At 36.6% G+C, this 19,996-nt stretch overlaps 1 protein-coding gene across 1 annotated transcript in view; it reads right to left on the reverse strand.

Moving 5' to 3' along the window:
- Positions 1-209: 209 nt before the first annotated feature.
- uqcc1 (ubiquinol-cytochrome c reductase complex assembly factor 1) overlaps positions 210-19,996 on the reverse strand; it is a 45,795-nt gene continuing 26,008 nt past the window's right edge. The window contains 3 exon segments of the mRNA NM_001076755.1: positions 210-818; positions 11,914-12,027; positions 15,111-15,188. Of these exon segments, the coding sequence (NP_001070223.1) occupies positions 684-818; positions 11,914-12,027; positions 15,111-15,188 (327 nt within the window). The 3' untranslated portion in view covers positions 210-683.

Genomic DNA, 19,996 nt, shown 5'->3' on the forward strand with positions numbered 1-19,996 from the left:
CATCCGCTGTGTAAAACGTATGCCCAATGAGTTGGTGGTTCATTCCGCTGTAGCGACCCCAGATTAATAAAGAGACTAACCCGAAAAGAAATGAATGAATATTCAAGATATTCCATAGTAAACAGCCGGCAAAACAAAGAAACTCCCCAAATTAGTCAAGAAAAAAGTAGTAAATGGCTGCAAGTAAAGGCAAACAGACGAGATGCCTGTGAGGTCAGAGGAGCTCGAGACTCGATGCGCTTTTATTGGTGGATAACTCTGACAAATAAAATAAAAAATACACTCACATTCACACACTCGAAACATTTTCCTCCAACACATTGAGAGTAAAATAAAAATAAAACACAACTAGTCGCGCCGTAAACACTGAGGAGAGAGGTACAAGTGAGAGAGCAGGAAATATTCCTAGAAATATTGCAACATCGCTGCCGTATGGAAAGACATACATATAAATATAAGAATACTCTATCCATTTAGAAAAAGGAGAGTGCAAACCGTTCCTTAATACTCTCAATACATCTGAGAATAAATGTGTGTGTGTGTGTGTGTGTGTGTGTGTGTGTGTGTGCTGTATTCTCAATAGTGTGCTGATGCTCACTAGTCAGGAAAAAGTGAGGGAGAGAAAAGACAGAGATGAAGTGGGTGTGGCTACTGAGGTGAGTGCTGCGTCCTGATTGGTGGCTCTAGAGGCCGGTGTCGTTGTAGGTGGGGCTTGGAACCTTCAGGATGCTTTGTGCGTTTTCCTCCAGCAGGGGGCGCCATTTGACCTCTCCTGTTAACAGCAGATCCTCCCCATCCAGAGCGTCGATGAACTGCATCTGTGTGGACAAAAGAACAACGGAGGAAATCAGGACTGCTATATAATGAAAGCATACTTTGAGCAATAATCTAATCTGTTTTGAGGTGCAGTGAAAAAAATGACTCAGTTGGATTTACTATTTTTTTTTACTTAAAGGGAAGTTGCAAACAATTCATATGGGCTGAATTTAAACAACTTAAATTTAGTTCAACTTAATTTGTATAAATTCAGCCATATAAACTGTTTGCAATCACTAAAAAAATGGTAAATTCAATTAATCCTGTTTTGTGGGGTAATTTGTCATGTTTTTAATCATATTTTGTTGTGTTATAAAGTGTTTTCCAACAGCTGATGACTTTGATATGCTAACTTGTGTTTTCTGCTAGTATAATTACTGTTCATAAATGACTTGGTGGTTTCTTAATGTGATTGTTTTGTGTGCTGAAAGCATGCACACGTTTCACATGGCAATTAAACTTCATAACCATAATCATATTCAAAAATTTTGGCGCAAAATATATAATATTAGAATAAATATATTTAAATATAAAAAATAAACACTTTAGATATAATCTTTTTACTATTTATATACATTTTTTAATAAAAAAATATATATATCCATATATATATTTCCATATATATATATTTTATATATATTTCCATATATATATTTACAATTCAGTAGGCCTGCATCTGTGTGGACAAAACAACAGCGGAGGAAATCAGGATTGCTTTTTATTAGATTTTTTTTTGGCTTTTTATTGGATCAACTTTTTTTAAGGTAAGCGGTTGCAAACAATATGGGCTGAATTTAAAAAACAAATGTAATCCAAAAAAAAAAAAAAAAAAAAAAATATATATATATATATATATATATTTTTTTTTTATTTTTTTTTTTGTGGGTGTAAGCTGTCATGATTTTAATCATATATATTTTGCAAAGTTATAAAGTGTTTACTTTAACAATTTTTGTTTACTTCAAGTTTTATGTTTACATGTTTTTTTTTATCATAATTACTCTTCATGAATGATTTTGTGGTTTCTTAATAGTTTTGTGTGTGTGTGTGTGTGTTAAACTTTGCTAAAAAACATGCTCATGTTTCACAGAGGAATTAAAAAAAGAAAGAAAATTATTATTATTGGAAAAAAGAAAACTTGATAAAGAAAAAAATTGGCCCAAAATATAATAAATATAATATAATTAATATAATATAATATATATTTAAATATAAAAAAACATACGTTATATACATACACACATTTGTTTGTTTGGATCAATTTTTATATTTTTATAATTTTGACTGCATTTTCTAATGTCTATTCTGAAATTTTTCCAAAAGATTTTATACACAATTTCTTGTTTGCATCTCACAATTTATATTTTTTCCCCATCCAATATTCACTGTTAATGATTTTTGTAAATAACAGTTTTTAACTGTAATATAAACTGTATTTACTGTATTTTAAAGTTGCATTGTGAAAATCACTATCTTTTACAGTAAAAATATATATATAAATATATAAGATAAATGATGCTGTAAATGTAAATACAGTATTTTTGCTGTAATAGATTTACAGTAAGTTACTAGCAAAAAACAGGAAATTGTTAACGTTGTTGACTTTGCATAAACAACAAATATTCTGATTTTATACAAAATTTTTTTGCACCTTGCAATTCGGAGAGATCTTCAAGCAACATTTAGATTTTCAGAATTTTTCCCAGATAAATCAATATTTATATCCTGCAATATTTTGTTTTCATGGACATTTGCACATAACCCGAGCATACAGTATAACGTGTATTTCTAGTGTACTCCATACAGGTGAGTGGGTTTGAGAAACCAGCCATAGGATACACTCCCTCCTCTCTTATGTACCATGCACTGAACATCTCTTTTAAATATTTTTATAATTTGTACTTTTTTTTACTCTACATTGAAAGTCCGTAATTAAAAAAATTTTTTTTTGCTTTATTTACTATTGCATAAACATAATTTTGACTTGTTATTATTATTATTTTATTTTGTGGCTGTTACTATTTCAAATATCACGAGTGGTTGTGTACGCATTTCACTGCATATCATACCATGTGTGACTTTTTATGTGACAAATAAAACGTGAAATTAGAAATAAATAAATAAAAAAACATTTCTATTCAGTTTAATATGCAAAACCTTGAAAACAAAACACAAAGTGTTGCAACCAGCCCTACAAAACCTAAGACACTGATTTCTCTAAACTGAAAAGAGGCTGAACCGCACACCAAGTCTGATCAAATCCAGGCTCATTTCACATCATTTCTATGTAAAAGTGCTGTTAAAAAGACAGACCTCAACGAATTCACCTCTTGGTGTTTGAAGCAAAACTAATTCAACCTGGACTATAATGAAGACAGCTGTGCTAATAAATGCAGGACCTGCAAAGTAATTACCAAGCTATGAAAACAACAGACCCAGACAGCTGCAATCATTTTATTCAGCACTGATGCATTAAATTGATCAACATTGACAGTAAAGACACTCATAACGAAAGCTAAAGAGGTTCACAGGTGGTAGTAGCACAGGTATGATAATGTGCATATGTTTGCATCTCAAAACATTGATGTTGATGTATAATACTATAAATCAGGGGTGCCCAAACTTTTTCTATAAAGGGCCAAAAAGCAAACTTGATTAAGGGCTGTGGGCCAAATATATATACCAAACATACATATAAAATTTGCCATGGGTAATTAGTAATTAGTAATCCTAATTGGTTCAGTAACATTTAAAAAAATACTAGAAAATGTTGCTTTAAATCATATTAACTAATGCAGTATTATTTAATAATGGACTTATTACAGTACAAACATAAACAATCCCTTGACACAATGGAGTTCGATGTAAAAACAATAGTTGAGCTGCTCCTGCCTTTACCTTGATTTGCTCGCAGATATCTTATGCATTGTCCTCTATCTGTCAAGTGACAGTATTTACATTTTAAAAGTCTGATTCATTTACAACATTTAATTCAATCATTTAATTTCAGTTGGCTTTTTGTAGCTTAGCAGTAAAACAAACAAATTGTTAAATATTGATCTCTGTCAAAAGATCTGTCACGTTCCCATCATTCTCCCTCTCTTTTTAGATGGGATGGTGGGTCAAATCAAAGGTTATTTTGGTCAGCAGGTCCTGCCTGGGGCATCTCTGCTATAAATTAATGAAATACGGTAGTTAACTGTAAAATGTAGAAAAGTATTATACGGTTTGAACCATATTTTTTTTAAATTGGTAAAGTTCTGGCAACCACACCTGCCATTCATTCACCTAATTTGTTATGGATTTGAGCCAGTTGACCATTCTCAATGTCGCAAGAGTTTAAAAACAGAAACTCAAACACACACACGATGATGTCAGAGTAGTGGGTGTGCGTCGAGAGCAATTAGTGTTGAATAACAGAGCAGCCAAGCATTAGGGCACTCATACGAACACGCACACACTTTCATTTTATGTGTTACCAAGATGGTGTCTAGCAGGTTGACACTGAGCGCCTACTTAACTTACAGGCCACTTTATTAAGAACACCTGTCCAACTGCTCGTCAACGCAAATTTCTAATTAGCCAATCACATGGCAGCAACTCAATGCATTTAGGCATGTAGACTGAGCCCCTTTCACACATAAAGACCTTTCCTGGAAAATTACCAGCAATCTTCCGGAAAGGTCTGTATGTGTGAATAGGCCCTTTTTGAAAATACTGGTAAATTCGTTCCGGCTATAATCCGCGAAGAGAAGTTGTAATATTACCAGTAATTCACCAGAATGCTGCGCTGTGTGAACGCAGAAGGAAGATTGCCGAAAAGAGACGGGGGGACTTCTAGTTTAGCCAATCAAAACATTTAGACACATTCAAATCTGCGCTGTTCGTGAAGATAAAATTTATTATTTTTCTGGAATATTTTTCCAGACACATTTAGCTGCTAGATGTTAGTCAGATAACGTTTATATGTTCATTCTTAATGCCAACTGTGTAAAAAATGATCGATAAGATGGTATTTTGGAATTGATGTGTGAACGGTCTTTTCCAGAAAAAAATACCGTCATGTTCTTATCTGGGTGAACAGCGCTTTTTTTTCAATTTGTCCAGATATTTACCTGTATGACTGTGTGAAAGGGGCTAATGTCAAGACGATCTGCTGCAGCTCAAACCGAGCATCAGAATGGGGAAGAAAGTTGATTTAAGTGACTTTGAATATGGCATGGTTGTTGGTGCCAGACGGGCTGGTCTGAGTATTTCATAAACTGTTGATCTACTGGGATTTTCACACACAACCATCTCTAGGGTTTACAGAGAATGGTCTGAAAAAAGAGAAAATATCCAGAGAGCGGCAGTTCTGTGGGCGCAAATGCCTTGTTGATGTGATAGGAGAATGGCCAGACTGGGTTGAGCAGTACAACATCCAAAGAAGGGAGAAGAGCATCTCTGACCGCACAACACGTTCACCCTTGAGGTGGATGGGCTACAGCAGCAGAAGATCACACCGGGTGATACTCCTGTCAGCTACGAACAGGAAACTGAGGCTACAATTCGCACAGGCTCACCAAAATTGGACAACAGAAGATTGGAGAAACATTCCCTGATCTGATGAGTCTCGATTTTTGCTAAGACATTCAGATGGTAGGGTCAGAATTTGGCATCAACAACATGAAAGTATGGATCCATCAACGGTTCAGGCTGCTGCTGGTGGTGTAATGTTGTGAGGGATATTTTCGTAGCACTTTTTGGGCCCATTAGTACCAATTGAGCATTGTGTCAACACCACAGCCTACATAAGGATTGTTGCTGACCATGTCCATCCCTTTATGACCACAGTGTACCCATCTTTTGATGGCTACTTCCAGCAGGATAATGCACCATGTTATAAAGCGCAAATCATCTCAGACTGGTTTCTTGAACATGACAGTGATTTCACTGCACTCAAATGGCCTCCACAGTCACCAGAACTCAAACCAATAGAGTACCCTTGATACGTGGTGAAACGGGAGATTCGATTCATGGATGTGCAGCTGACAAATCTGCAGCAACTGCGTGACGGTATCATGTCAATATGGACCAAAATCTCTGAGGAATATTTCCAGTAGCTTGTTGAATCCATGTTATGTTTCTTTGCTTGTGGCAAAAGTTATTTGTGACCTTCTCATCCACATCTGCTTATGGTTGTGTTTTGGTCTGTAGAGCAAAATGTGTAATGTTCTTACTTCAATACAGTGACGTATAATACTATAAATTAAAGAAATACGGTAGTTCACTGTAAAATGTAGAAAATCCTTTCACGGCTCAGTATTCAGCATTTTTATCAGTAAAGTTCTGGCAATGACCCCTTCCATTTATTCATGGTAAATTGTACAGATTTGAGCCAGTTGACGATTCTTAATGCAGCATGAGTTTAAAAACAGAAACTCAAACACACACACACGATGATGTCAGAGCTAGCGGGTGTGTGTCGAGAGCAATTAGCGCTGAATAACGAAGCAGTCAAGCACTAGTGCACACATACGAACATACACACATTGACTGGAAGGGTCCCTCTCTGCGCTGTGTCATCATGCTTCATGTGCTGCACCTGCGACTGTTTTCTTTCCTTTCACCTTCTCGCTCGCTCCAGCGTCTCCCTTCATCCTGGGCTAAGCAGGCCCCTGACACTCGGATGACGCTTATTTGTTGTTTTTCTTTGCCACAGAATGCCTGCAGGCCCGTCTAACGCACACCTCGCGCAAAAAGGCTTCGCTCTGTAATAAATTCCTGCCCGCACCTGTAATGACCTCATCCTGAGCTCTGCTGAATGATGGAGAGCGGCTGATGGCGGATTTGGTCCAGATAATCATGCACTGATAGATAAACTTTGGAGCAGGATCCAGAAATGGCAATAAGCTGACACATTTATTAAAGAGGGAGCTATTATGTCGCTGTTTGAGCAAGTCAGACAAAGTGGTACACTGTTAATGATTTTTTTTAGTAAATTACACACAGGGTTCATACACCTTTTACTACAAAAATTCCAAGACTTTTCCATGACTTAAGTCAATTTTCATGACCTCATTTTTTATGTAATGTCTAAATATACATGGTAAATCATAAGAAAAACAACAAACTTTTAAATTTTAGCATATCATAAAACACTCAACAACCTCTTTAGTTTCAATTTGTTTTAAATCTATGTAAAATAGATGATGCTCACACAGCACTAATGATGTGAGACCATGTTTTTGGCCAAGAAAAGAAGTAAATACATCTAACCTCCATTCCAGTATACAAATATTTGTCAAACGTAATTTAGATGACGTTAATAGTATTAAACTAGTAATAGTAGGTAAAACTACTTCTACTGAAAAGCTGCAATCACACTGCACTTTTCACTCCATAGACTACCGCACATAGACATGCGAATGCGACAGACCAGAAACGCAAGCGTGTGTGATAAGTTTTGCATTTCACTGCATTCGAAAGTTCAAGCTAGAGGTCTGGATTCCCGCGGGACCCGACCAGATTTCTGCGGCGCAGGAATACATTTCCGAATAAAGCGCGGGAGCGATCGGTAATGGGTTTAATTCTGGGATGGGAGCGGGCTGTCTAGCAATATCGCGCCCGACTCCCGAGTGGCACGCGTATGTATGTGTGTAAATGAAATAGAGCAATGCTGTGTTTAGCTTGTTTGTTGCTGTGTGTATGTGCGCACGTGCGAATGAGGTGGGTGTGGGTGTGTGTGTGTGGGTGTGTATGCGCGCACGAATGAGAGAGAGTGTGTGTGTGTGCTTGGTGCTTATGTGTTTGTGTGTGTATTAGTGCGCGCGAATGAGAGAGAGAGAGAGAGAGCTTTGTCTGTGTGTGTGCTTGGTGCTATGTGTGTGTGTGTGTGTGTGTGTGTGTGTTTATACAGACAGCTTGTTATAGGCTGTCTGGATTCTGTATAGCTGGGTGGTTTTTGGTTTTGTTCTCCCCCCGCTCTTTCCAGCGGGATCTAGCAGGATCGAGCGTGGCGGGCAGCGGGACAACAAATGCTTAATATAAGCGTGAGCAGCCGGGTTTGGGCTAAAACCTGGCGGGTGCGGGCAGGAGCGGGATTCAAAATTTAGTTCCGCGCAAATCTCTACAAGCTTGGTGAATTCTTGCCTGCAAAAATCACAACAGGTGATTGCATTAGACCAATAGAGAACAATTTAAATAAGAAATTTATAAAATATGGAGCAATCACTCACTTTTATTAATGTCTAATCATATTGTTCAATTCCACCACTTATCACAACGCCAGACGACAGTACTTATTTTTTTTTTTTTGCAATTTTTATTTTTTTTATTCCAAATGCACCAGCGACATTGTGGTCCAGTGATCAGCATGTTGCGTTATGATGCCGCCTACCTGAGTTTGAACATTGCCTGAGTAAATTTAAAGAGTCCCACTCAGCTGTCGGGTGGTGGTGGTTTGGTGGTGTTTGACAGGGTGCGTGCAACGTGTCTGAGGAGCGAGGAGGGATGCAGTAGGGAGGGGTGAGAAAGATCGGGAGGGAGACGCGTGATTACCGGGAGATTATCACTCGTTTGCGGGCATCCGGGAGTCTCTGTGCATTTGTGGATAACTCCCGAAACTTCCGGGAGACTTGAGATGTCTGGAATGACCTCCCGCCCTCTCTCTTCATATAGCCGTATGCCTATTACATGTCCATAAAAAACTGTGATATAACCGGGTTCGGATTGCTTGCTTTCTCACTACAATCAATCCGCTCCAGAGTTCGTTTCAATTGAGCTGAGACCACCTCATTCCAGCGATCTCGGAGCGACTGTTTTGGCGCGGATCCGAGCGCGATTGGTGGATTCACATATGTCAAATGAACCGCGCTAACTGGGCAAATGAGACAGGTTAACCCATACTGTTTCCTTGAAAAAGACATGATCGTGTCATCATTAGAAACTGAATTGGAAATTACGTTATTTTAATATAGTCAGTAGTGAACTGAGATGGTCCGGTCTAAAGCTTGAAACTCAAGGGCTGAAAAATGAGTCCCACTCCGGCCCTGTATCCCTCTTAACCAAGTTCACAGATTACAGCTAACCCAGAACTCAGCAGCTAGGATTGTTGTAAAATAAAACAAAATAAAAAGGCATTAAGAGATTGATTTTGTTCCAGCAACCAGCCGTTGAAAACTATAATTATATCACATATTATAAAAATATTAGAAAATATAACATTAGAAAATAGCTAACAGCACTGAACCTTGTCGAATTAATAAATCTAAAGCGACCAGAACAGCTGAATCTTCTCTATTTGGGGTCAAGAACTCAAGTCTTGGCGTAAAAGCCTGTTGCTAGCGTAGCGCAAACGACTGACACACACTGGCGTGACAGCACTAGCGGTTCAGCAGTTCCTGTTTGTGTTTACATGCGCACTGTCACGCCACTCTGGCCAGAGGGAAAGGTGTGCGCTGGAGGAATCTCTCCAGCATTCACGGCAATGATTAAGCTTGTCTATGAACATGACGTGGAGAAAGAAAACTGTATGGAAATTTGTATAAACTTTACAAATGCCTGAATGGCAAGGGATTTGGCACTGGCACTTGTTTAGGATAAGCGTTTCTCAATGTGAGTGTCAGAGGAAGGGCTGCACGATTAGGTAAAAAAAAGGCATGGTGATTCCTTTTGACAAATATTGTGGAATTTGATATGAATTGTGGTTTATTGTATTTTTCCCCTAATTTCTGTTTAACAGAGAGAAGATTTTCTCAACACATTTCTAAACATAATAGTTTTAATAACTCATGTCTAATAATAACTGCTTTATTTAATCTTTGCCATGATGACAGCAAATAATACTTTACTAGATATTTTTTAAGATACTAGTATTCAGCTTAAAGTGACATTTAAAGGCTTAACTAGGTTAATTAGGTTAACTAGGCAAGTTGTGGCTGTTAGACAAGTCATTGTATAACGATGGTTTGTTCTGTAGACAATCGAAAACAAATATGGCTTAAGGGGGCAGGAACATAAGCCTTGATTAACAATGTAAAACAAAAATGTATTCATTGTATGCCATGTGAAGCGTCTTCTTGTTAAATGTATAAATCTCAAAGTATTAATAAAAAAACTTTCCTAAAACTTTTCCTAAAAAAAAACAGAACAGTTGATTTTTCTCTATTTGAGGTCAATAACTCAAGTCTTGGTGTAATATAACATACAATAATGATACTCAAGTTTTACCTATTGGTTTACGTATAAATCCCATCGTTAAATGTATAATTCTCAATATAAAAATGTATCAGACCAGCTGAATATTCTCTATTTGGGGTCATTAACTTGAGTCTTGGTGTAAATTAAATTAAATTAAATTAAAATAATTTAATGATACTCAAGTTTTTCCCACCTGTTTACCAACAATATAAAAAAATAGGTGTTCACTGCACATAACAACACTGAACCTTGTAAAACATCATCTTGTTAAATGTATAAATCTCAAAATCCCCAAAAACAAAAAAAACAAAAATACATTTTCCTAAAACTACTCAATTTGGGCTCAAAAACTCAAGTCTTGGTGTAAAATAAAATAATATAAAATAACAAAAAAAGATGAAAAAATTATTTAAATTAAAAAAAAAAAAAATAATAAAATAAAATCAATACAATAAAAAAATAATATAAAATTATAAGACATTAACAGATTAATTTGGTTTCAATGACCAGCCTTTGAAAACTACAATTATGTACATCATTTAAAAATATTATAGATCTGCATCTGGTGCTAAAGCGACCAGAAAAGTTGAATATTCTCTACTTGGGCACAAGAACTCAATAAAAAATATAATAAAATAAAATAAATAGAAGGCCAATTTGGTCCCAACAACCAGCGTTTGAGAATTTTCATATAAGATAAAAATATGATATATCTGTATAAGGTGTATATTTATAAATGAACAAAAACACACTGAACCTTGTAAAGCGTCTTCTGGTTAAATGTATGTAAAATGTAAATGTAATTGCATATGAGCTTTGCTTGGTCAGGCTCCCCTTTATATTCAAGATCTTTTACATGGTCACTTCGATGGCTGGTCTCTGAGGTCTTCTGGCAAATTCCCAGAACATGACTTAAGAGTAAAGGTGACCGTGCTTTCTGTGTTGTGGCCCAAGGCTCTGGAATCTCTCAAGAGGGTTTGTGCGACTACTATACAGAAGTTATTATTATGGATTATAGACAGCAAAATTTGCCGTTTTTTTTTAAAAGCATGACAGCAAAACACGAACGCTGTCATAAATGTATTAAAATATGCCTGTTTGTTGCAAAAATTTGTAATTTTGACAAGTTTGTGCATCTCCTGACTTGTGTGCACCTGTGTGCAGCCATGTTGCCGTTGTAGCTGGTGTATTCTGGGAAATTTCCTTGATTTCTAGTGTGGTCCTGAAAAATCTCAGTTTCGAGGGATATCTATCCCTTCCCCTTTGTCCTACACATTCAAGATAAAGATAAGTGGGACACTTCGAAACGTTCAAGTGAACACGCAAAAAGAAGCAAGGGGAAGGGCTAAGAGGTAGAATTGGGCCTTAATGTCTGTGAAATGTGCTTTATCAGTAAACCTTTACTTACTTACTAATGTAAAAATATTATAGGAAATACTGTGAAAAATTTCTTGCTCTGTTAAACATCATTTGGAAAATTTTTGGAAAAGAAAAAAAAATGCACAGGAGGGCTAATTATTTATAACAGTATATATAAACAATTAATTGCTGGAACTCTCAGTAATGATACACCATCGTGTTATCGGGATATGAGAAGCTATCCTAATACGGAGGGCTTTATTTTTTGATAACACTTGTCGAAAAAGAAGAAAAATCTCTTTACCAACACAATAAACGCTGACCTGCAAATATCAATGTCACATTATGGGATGGAGATGGATGCGTCTGCTTGTTAAACACAGCGGCAGGTGATCTGATTGACAGAGCGGGTGATGTGCAGCACTCCAATGCTGAATATACAAATGCATACACATACACACACACATATACACGTCTCTGTTTGCACAAAAGTACAGAACTGGCCTCTGAGTATCCACACATTCACAAACGTCTGCTAACACACATACACACACTGACCTGTTTGCGGACATATTCGACCATCATCTCCAGCTGTCTGGGATCTTCACACTGTCTGTTGAAAATGTTCCTCCAGATCGCCGCCGCAAGAACGCAATCGTCTGAGAGGATTCCCTAAAACACACATTTACAGGAACACTAAACCTGACTGTTTGCTCAAAAGCTCTTGAGTGACAGTTAAATTGTCTGCAGCATTATGTTTATGTCTAGGTCATAATACAGGCAAGCTCTTTATAAAACAGGGCATGGTAATGTTAGTTAATGTACTCTTGTAAAATTATGTTTGCTGTTTGCTCAAACTACTTATTTGAAATGAGCTAAACAACACAATTCTTGAGTTTTTTTTGCATGTGGTTTTATGAGATCCATTTAATTTGGCAAAATCTCTTTTAGTTTACTTAATTCCTTTATGTCATCCCAACACAAATCGATTGTGTGGAAACCAGCAGTTTTTCCATTATATTTATTAACCTGGACAAACAATGAACAATACTTGTTCTGCATTTATTAATTACAATTAAACAATTTCTAATGCAAGCAAATGAGTTAAAACGAACAATGAATTACTTTATTATCAATTACTAATGTTAACAAAGATTAATACAAACTGAAATAAATGTATTGTTCAGTGTTCGTCATGTTAGTATATGCATTAAGTATTGTACAATTTTACTAAATATGATTAAAATATTCCAAATCAGACGTTTAAATAGTTACAGTGTTGTGATTCCATCTTGGTTTGGTTTTACATGGTGATATGTCTAAATAAATCAATGTTTGTCATAAGCATAAGCAGTGTTTAATCTGTAACGTTACCTTTGGGGGAGCCTACTTTATTTTCAAACGGGGGGAGGTTTCAGGGGGTGTCGCTTTGATTTTGAGAGTCCCTTGCCACAATGATGTAGACCAGTGGTCACCAACCTTTTTATCACCGCGGCTCGGTCAATGGTTGTCAATTTTACAACGGACCGGTGTGGGCCGTGGGCTAGGGGGGGGCGGGGGTGCTTCACGTGAACACCTACATCGCTCGTGCATCCAGGTTAATCATGAACAACTCAGTGCGCATGCGCTAGTTGCATTATCGCGGTCTGATTATGTTTCAATCAAGGTTTATATGCATCAAATACATTACATCTGTGCCAAACATTTTAACTGACGAACATATTAACAATAATACAACCGTATAGCCAAATTAAACGTATGCATTGGCATGTTACAGCCCTAATGAGTATGATTATGTGAAACTCCATATAGATACATATTGCAATGATTTCGGGTACTTAGCGATGCACCCACACATATATGCACAATCCTTAAATGCTCTGCTAATTTGGACTCTATAATACCTGTTTTATAACTTTAAACTATCAACAACCACCACTTAGCTATATTCTATCGTAGTTTCGCTCCGTGGTGGATTTTGGCATAGTCCATTTCACATGAGATGGCGAGGGTGAGTGGAAGAAACCAAGTCTCGGGGGGAATATTTTCTACAGAAATAATTTATGATTTCTTATGTGGCCCGGTACCAATTGTTCCACGGACCGGTACCGGTCCGCGGCCCGGTGGTTGGGGACCACTGATGTAGACTATAAAACACACAGGACCCCAATTCTTAAAGGGTCACGAAACACCAAAAACATTTTTTTGAGCTGTTGACAGTCATATATGTGTCCCACGCAGCAATAAACACTATTAGGACACTATTAAGTGAAAACTGGTTGTTTTTGCGTTATTTCGAGCAAATTCGTTCTTCCGGTTTGAAACAAATTTTTGAAGCTGCTTCACGCCGATTAGATCCTTGTGTGCATTCCAGTGTGGAGAGTGAATGTCTTTACCTGCGAGTGCATCGGGACATCTCTGAGTGTGCAGCATTCATTCATGAGAAACACTAGGTTCAAACCAATCAGCACGCTCTATTATGTATGTGGCTTAACTTCAGTAATATGCATGACAGCTTCGAAGACTTGTAACTTTACCTGTTACAGTGTTCAGATGGCATGGAGATGCTGCGTTGTTTGCCAAAACAAGTGGAAGAAGAAGAATTGTTTGGAGACACAGGTCATCAGTGTTGCATTTATAAATGTGCTGCAATGAAGGTTATGTTTTCATTTCCTGCTATGAGAGCGCAGCTGGACTCATGTAGAATATAATGCACGTGACAGAAATACGTTTGTACGGAACATTTTTTACTCAAGAGCTTTATGAAATCCGAATTTGCCGCTTGTCTCCTTTTAATAAAGACGCGGTTCCAGTTGGTGTTGACTGTCCTGTGTCTACAGATTTGGTAAGTGTGTGATCAGTGTCTTTGTTTGTTTATTCAGATGGCAAAGTTAGTTTGTATCGTCAGCAGTACTCTTTCATTGTTTAAAGACAGACCTTAGTTAAAATGATTTAGTTACTAAGTTTACAGTACGTTAATGTCACTACAATATTATGGACTGAAAGATCCGCTGCAAATGCTGTTCTCCGAGTGTAAACATGTAAACACCGCAATCAAACAAATTACCTTAGTGTAGGATTTTCACTGCATTTTGTGACAGGATAGTGTATACACACACAGATTTCTGAAGCTACCTATCGAGTGCATCCAAGTTACCGAAAAATTTGGTGTTTTTTTTTTTATCCAATTCGCCATGCAGTATCAAACATTCCAATAAAACAACACTCTTCCAGCAGTCCCTCGAAGGTAATATCTTTAATAATTTGATGATTAATGTTCATGTATTGGGGGGTCTATAAATCTATAAAAAACCTATAAATACAAAACAAATATTTATATAATTGTAACGAATATTACAAAGTAATCTAAATGAGAAAACCCATTTTGAGGGATTTATTTTTACATGCACAAACAACAGCCTTAACAACAGAGGATTATAGTCTAATTTTACCTGCAGTACTTCTGTGAGAGGAATACTGCAATATACATTAATTTATATAAAATCAACAAACACAAACATGTTTCAGTTAACATAATAAATAACCTTGTCATGTAGCCTATCATTTTTCTATTCGCTCTAAGTTCAAGAAGATCGCACCAAGGACAGCATAGGCTTTTTTGTTTTACATAGGCTTGTAGAATGTCATGGGATCTCACTTTTCACTCCAGTAAAATGTAATCGCAAATTGGAAAATGAAAGAAACACCAGTGAAATGGGTTCTTTTATTGGTCAGAGCGGACTTTAACTGCTTACCTCATCATATCCAAAAAGTGCAGCATAGAACGTCTCAGTCATCACCTTCATGCTCTCCTTCCTCTGATGAGCATCAATCTGCAAAAAGACAATGAATTAATCCTATTGAGAAAATAATAAAAATATTAATATATAATCATATAAAATACTAACAAGTTAAATGAAATGCAAGTAAAAATACAAATAAAGGTAAATATGCTAAACAAAAATCATAAAACTATATAATTGAAGTCAAACAAAATAATAAAATAAAATTAACCCATGAAAATTACCTAGTTAGTAATCAAAATAAAGGAAATCAATCATATTTGTGACCACATATTAGTCTTTATTGACAAGACTACAGTGCTCAGCATATATTAGTACACCTCTCACAAATCTGTCTTTTAAATTTATATTTTTAATAGGATTTTTAATTTTTTTTAATAATAATTTTATTTGTGCATAAACATTAGATTAGTCAGTACTGAAGCCAAATCTGGAGCTTATCAAACAAAACAACTTATGATAAAGCTCCAAAAACTAGTAGAGCCAAATTTATATATTATAAAAAAATATGAAATACAAGTTTAAAAAAGTATTTAAAAAAAGAAGAAAAATTTGTTGCAATTTTGTAGGTTGTAATTATTATTATTATTATTTTTTGCAATACAGTATTTTGCTTGAATTTATTTGTATAATTTAACAGTCTTTCAATTTCTAAATATGTTTGGTGACTAAAATATTATTGAAACAAATATATCTGTTTATTAAATCTGTTTGTTGAAATGCACCAAAATACATTGCATATATTTACTGAGAAATGGAGAAAAATATTCATTTTCAAAAAGGGGTGTACTCAATTATGCTAAGCACTGTAAATTAATGAAAATATATTGTATGAGTCATAATTATAGTTTTTTTTATGCCAAAAAGCATCAGAATATTAAACAAGGATCATGTTCCACGAAGATATTTTTAAATTACCTACTGTCAATATCAAAACCTTTCATTAGTAATGTATATTGCTAATAATTTGTTTAACTTAAAAAGAATTCCCTCAAAATGTTCTTGATTTTTTTGCACCCTCAGATTCCTCATATTTAAATACAGGGTGGGCCATTTATATGGATATACCTTAATAAAATGGGAATGGTTGGTGAAATCAATGTCCTGTTTGTGGCGCATTAGTATATGTGAGAGGGCAAACTTTTCAAAATGGGTGGTGGCCATTTTAAAGCCGGCCATCTTGGATCCAACTTTTTTTTTTTTCCAAAGATAGTGGGGCCATTGTTCATCAATGGAAACCACAAGGCCACTGGATATTTGAAATTGCTACATAATGATGTGTTTCCCTCTTTATGCACTGACGCTGGCAAGTTCTCCAAGTTTTTCCAGCAAGATGATGCACCACCACGTTATGGGTGTCAGGTTCGAGCATTTCTACATGAACAGTTTCCTTAAAAATGGATTGGTCATCGTGGGCCAGTTGAATGGCCCCCAAGGTCTCCCAATCTGACTCCCTTAGACTTATCTTTGGGGTCATCTGAAGGCAATTGTCTATGGTGTGAAGTTACAAGATGTGCAGCACCTGAAACTACGGATACTGGAAGACTGTGCTGGCATTTCTCCAGCGGTGTTGCAATCAGTGTGTGAAGAGAGGGAGAAGAGGGTTGCATTGACAATCCAACACAATGGGCAGCACATTGAACACATTTTATAAGTGGTCTGAAACCTGTAAATAACTTAAGAAAAAATAGTTACTAATTATTTCTTGTTAAATTCCCAATAAGTTTGATGTGTCAAATGACCCTCTTCCTTTTGAAAAAAACAAAAATTGGATCCAAGATGGCCGACTTCAAAATGGCCACCATAGTCACCACCCATTTTGAAAAGTTTGCCCCCTCACATATACTAATGTGAATATTTTTCTATTCTAACAAACAATACATCGATAGATAGCTAATTTTGTTGGGTAATGCATAAATCTCAATTTCAAAAAAATTATTATAACTGATTTTGTGGTCACATATTAAAACTCACATTGATTTCATAATATTAGTATTTGCCAATAAACCACACACACTCACACACACACAAATAAATAAAACTAATACATAAATAAGTAAATAAATTACTACACCAGACCATTTTATGACCAGAAATTGAAACTATAATGACACTACACTAAATTCTTCCACTATAAATTTTAATTTGTAAAGCATCACTGATCTGCTTAAAAAGAAAAGTTGAGCAATGAAGTAAAACAATTTATCACACCAACCTGCCCATCAACAAAGGGTCAAAAAGTACAATCAAATTAAACTGAGTAAAAAAAAACTAAAAAAAGGGTACCACAGTGGCTTAGTGGTTAGCACTGTGACCTCACAGCAAGAAAATCGCTGGTTCGAGTCCCGGCTGGGCCAGTTGGCATTTCTGTGTGGTTTGCATGTTCTCCCCATATTGGCGTCGATTTCCTTCAGGTGCTCCGGTTTCCCCCACAAATCCAAAGACGTGCGCTATAGGTGAATTTGATGGACTAAAATTGGCCGTAGTGTATGAGTGAATGTGGGAGTGTATGGGTGTTTCCCAGTACTGGGTTGCAGCTGGAAGGGCATCTACTGCATAAAACATATGCTGAAATAGTTGGCGGTTAATTCCACTGTGGCGACTGCTGATAAATAAGAGACTAAGACAAAGGAAAATGAATGAATGAATAAAAAGCCAGTAAAGATCTTTCACCGTGACTTTTTTTTAAGTTGTAAAGCATCGTTGAGTCACCAACAGGTGAAACTAACATGCCTAACAGCATTAAACCCATAACTGTGATCTCAGAGCTGGAATTGTCCTTGGCAGTAAATATCCAACATGTGGATGAATATGCAGCAATCTTAACCCTGAAAAACTAAAGCAGGACTGGATCTGAACGAAACTAAACACACAGCGACCACAGACACCAACCCTGGGAGGTTTGGGTGGGGAGATTTTCAAAACAACTGTGTTTATGCTGAAGTCTTGTATGTCGGGTTTTCTGCATGCTTGGAGCGCGTCGGGTTGCAGCGTGTGTGTGTGTGTGTGCGTGTGTTCGTGTACACACAGGCAGAAAAGCACCTGTGCATAATTACGCAGACCTGCAAATAATCAATCTCATCTGGCTGTGCTTTAACTCTTCTACCCTCCCCATCTCCTCGGCACGATCACTCTCTTTGTGTTCCTGCTACAGCCTGAAAACATTTGACGCAAGTATGTGGACGTCAATTTAGAGAAATTCACATTGGAAGTGATGCAGATCAATTGAATCACGTGACTCTTATTGAACGACTTATGTTGATTCATTTCAGCTCAATAACTGTATTAATGTTAATTCATTTCCATTTAACTACTGTCAGCGTTGATTCAATTCAGTATCAATGTTGAATAGGTTCAGTTCAATAAATGTCAGTGTTGATTCAGTTCAATGATAGCGTCAATGTTGATTCAATTCAGTTCAGTAACCGAATGAATTAATAGGCTGTGTCCGAAATCGCCTACTACTAGAGTCAGTACTACATTTGAATTTACTATACCAACCATTAGAAAGTGTACATTCTGTATATTATGAATGTGAATAATATGAATGGAATTTGGACATTCTATATACACCATTTGTCATTATCATGTGACCAACCCACGTTAGTTGTATCGCTTCACTCCCATTCATGAATTATCTCATGGTGCATCATGGGTAGGCATAGGACGATAACCGTTTTCAAGGCATACCGCGGTTTAGAAAAGTCAAGGTTTTAAAACCGGCACATTTTTTTGTAATACCGTTCCTAAGGTATGTGTAACATTTTTTATCTACATTTTTAAAAGGACAACAGTATCTTAAGCAGTAAAAAAAATCCAAAGATGCCATTTTAAATTGTAAAGAAATCTGTGTTTTTGTAACTAATGAGAACAGCAGAAGTCAATGATTCATTGTAATTATTTAGCCTGACATTTTTACTACTAGTAAATATTATAAAGCTTTCAAAAAATAAGATATATTGTTTTCAAAGAGGAATTTTTTGTTGCTGTTTTTTACCCAGAAATTTTAAAAGAATACATTTTGGAGCAGCAATCACAATATTGTGATACCGTGAAAGCGTGATATTTTTATCCAATGTTATAATACCATCAGAATCTTATACCAACCCATGCCTAATCATGGGATAGTAGTGTCCATCAGATGCACACTTCAGAACGTCGCCGGTAGTATGTTGTCATCCAGGTACTTTTTGCATGCTGTTTTTCGAAAAATATGAATTCGGATATACTACTCGGCTCGCATACTGTTTTTACCGTACTATAAAGTATGGAAGTATGCGATTTTGGACGCAGCCATAGTTAATCAATTATAAAAAAAAAATTTAATTTACCCAAAATGCAGCACAATTAGCTGTTAAAATCTAGCCCAGAGCGCCACCTGCAGTTAAAATCTAGCCCAGAGCCCTACCTGCTGTTAAAAACTAGCCTAGAGCACCATCTGCTGTTAAAAACTAGCCTAGAGCACCATCTGCTGTTAAAATCTAGCCTAGAGCACCACCTGCTGTTAAAATCTAGCCCAGAGCCCCACCTGCTGTTAAAAACTAGCCTAGAGCACCACCTGCTGTTAAAATCTAGCCCTGAGCCCTACCTGCTGTTAAAAACTAGCCTAGAGCACCATCTGCTGTTAAAAACTAGCCTAGAGCACCACCTGCTGTTAAAATCTAGCCCAGAGCCCCACCTGCTGTTAAAAACTAGCCTAGAGCACCACCTGCTGTTAAAATCTAGCCCAGAGCCCCACCTGCTGTTAAAAACTAGCCTCAAGCACCACCTGTTGTTAAAAACTAGCCTAGAGCACCACCTGCTGTAAAAAATCTAGCCCAGAGCCCCACTTGCTGTTA

Source organism: Danio rerio, chromosome 6, assembly GCF_049306965.1.
Source record: "Danio rerio strain Tuebingen ecotype United States chromosome 6, GRCz12tu, whole genome shotgun sequence".
In the NCBI taxonomy this organism is placed as follows: domain Eukaryota; kingdom Metazoa; phylum Chordata; class Actinopteri; order Cypriniformes; family Danionidae; genus Danio; species Danio rerio.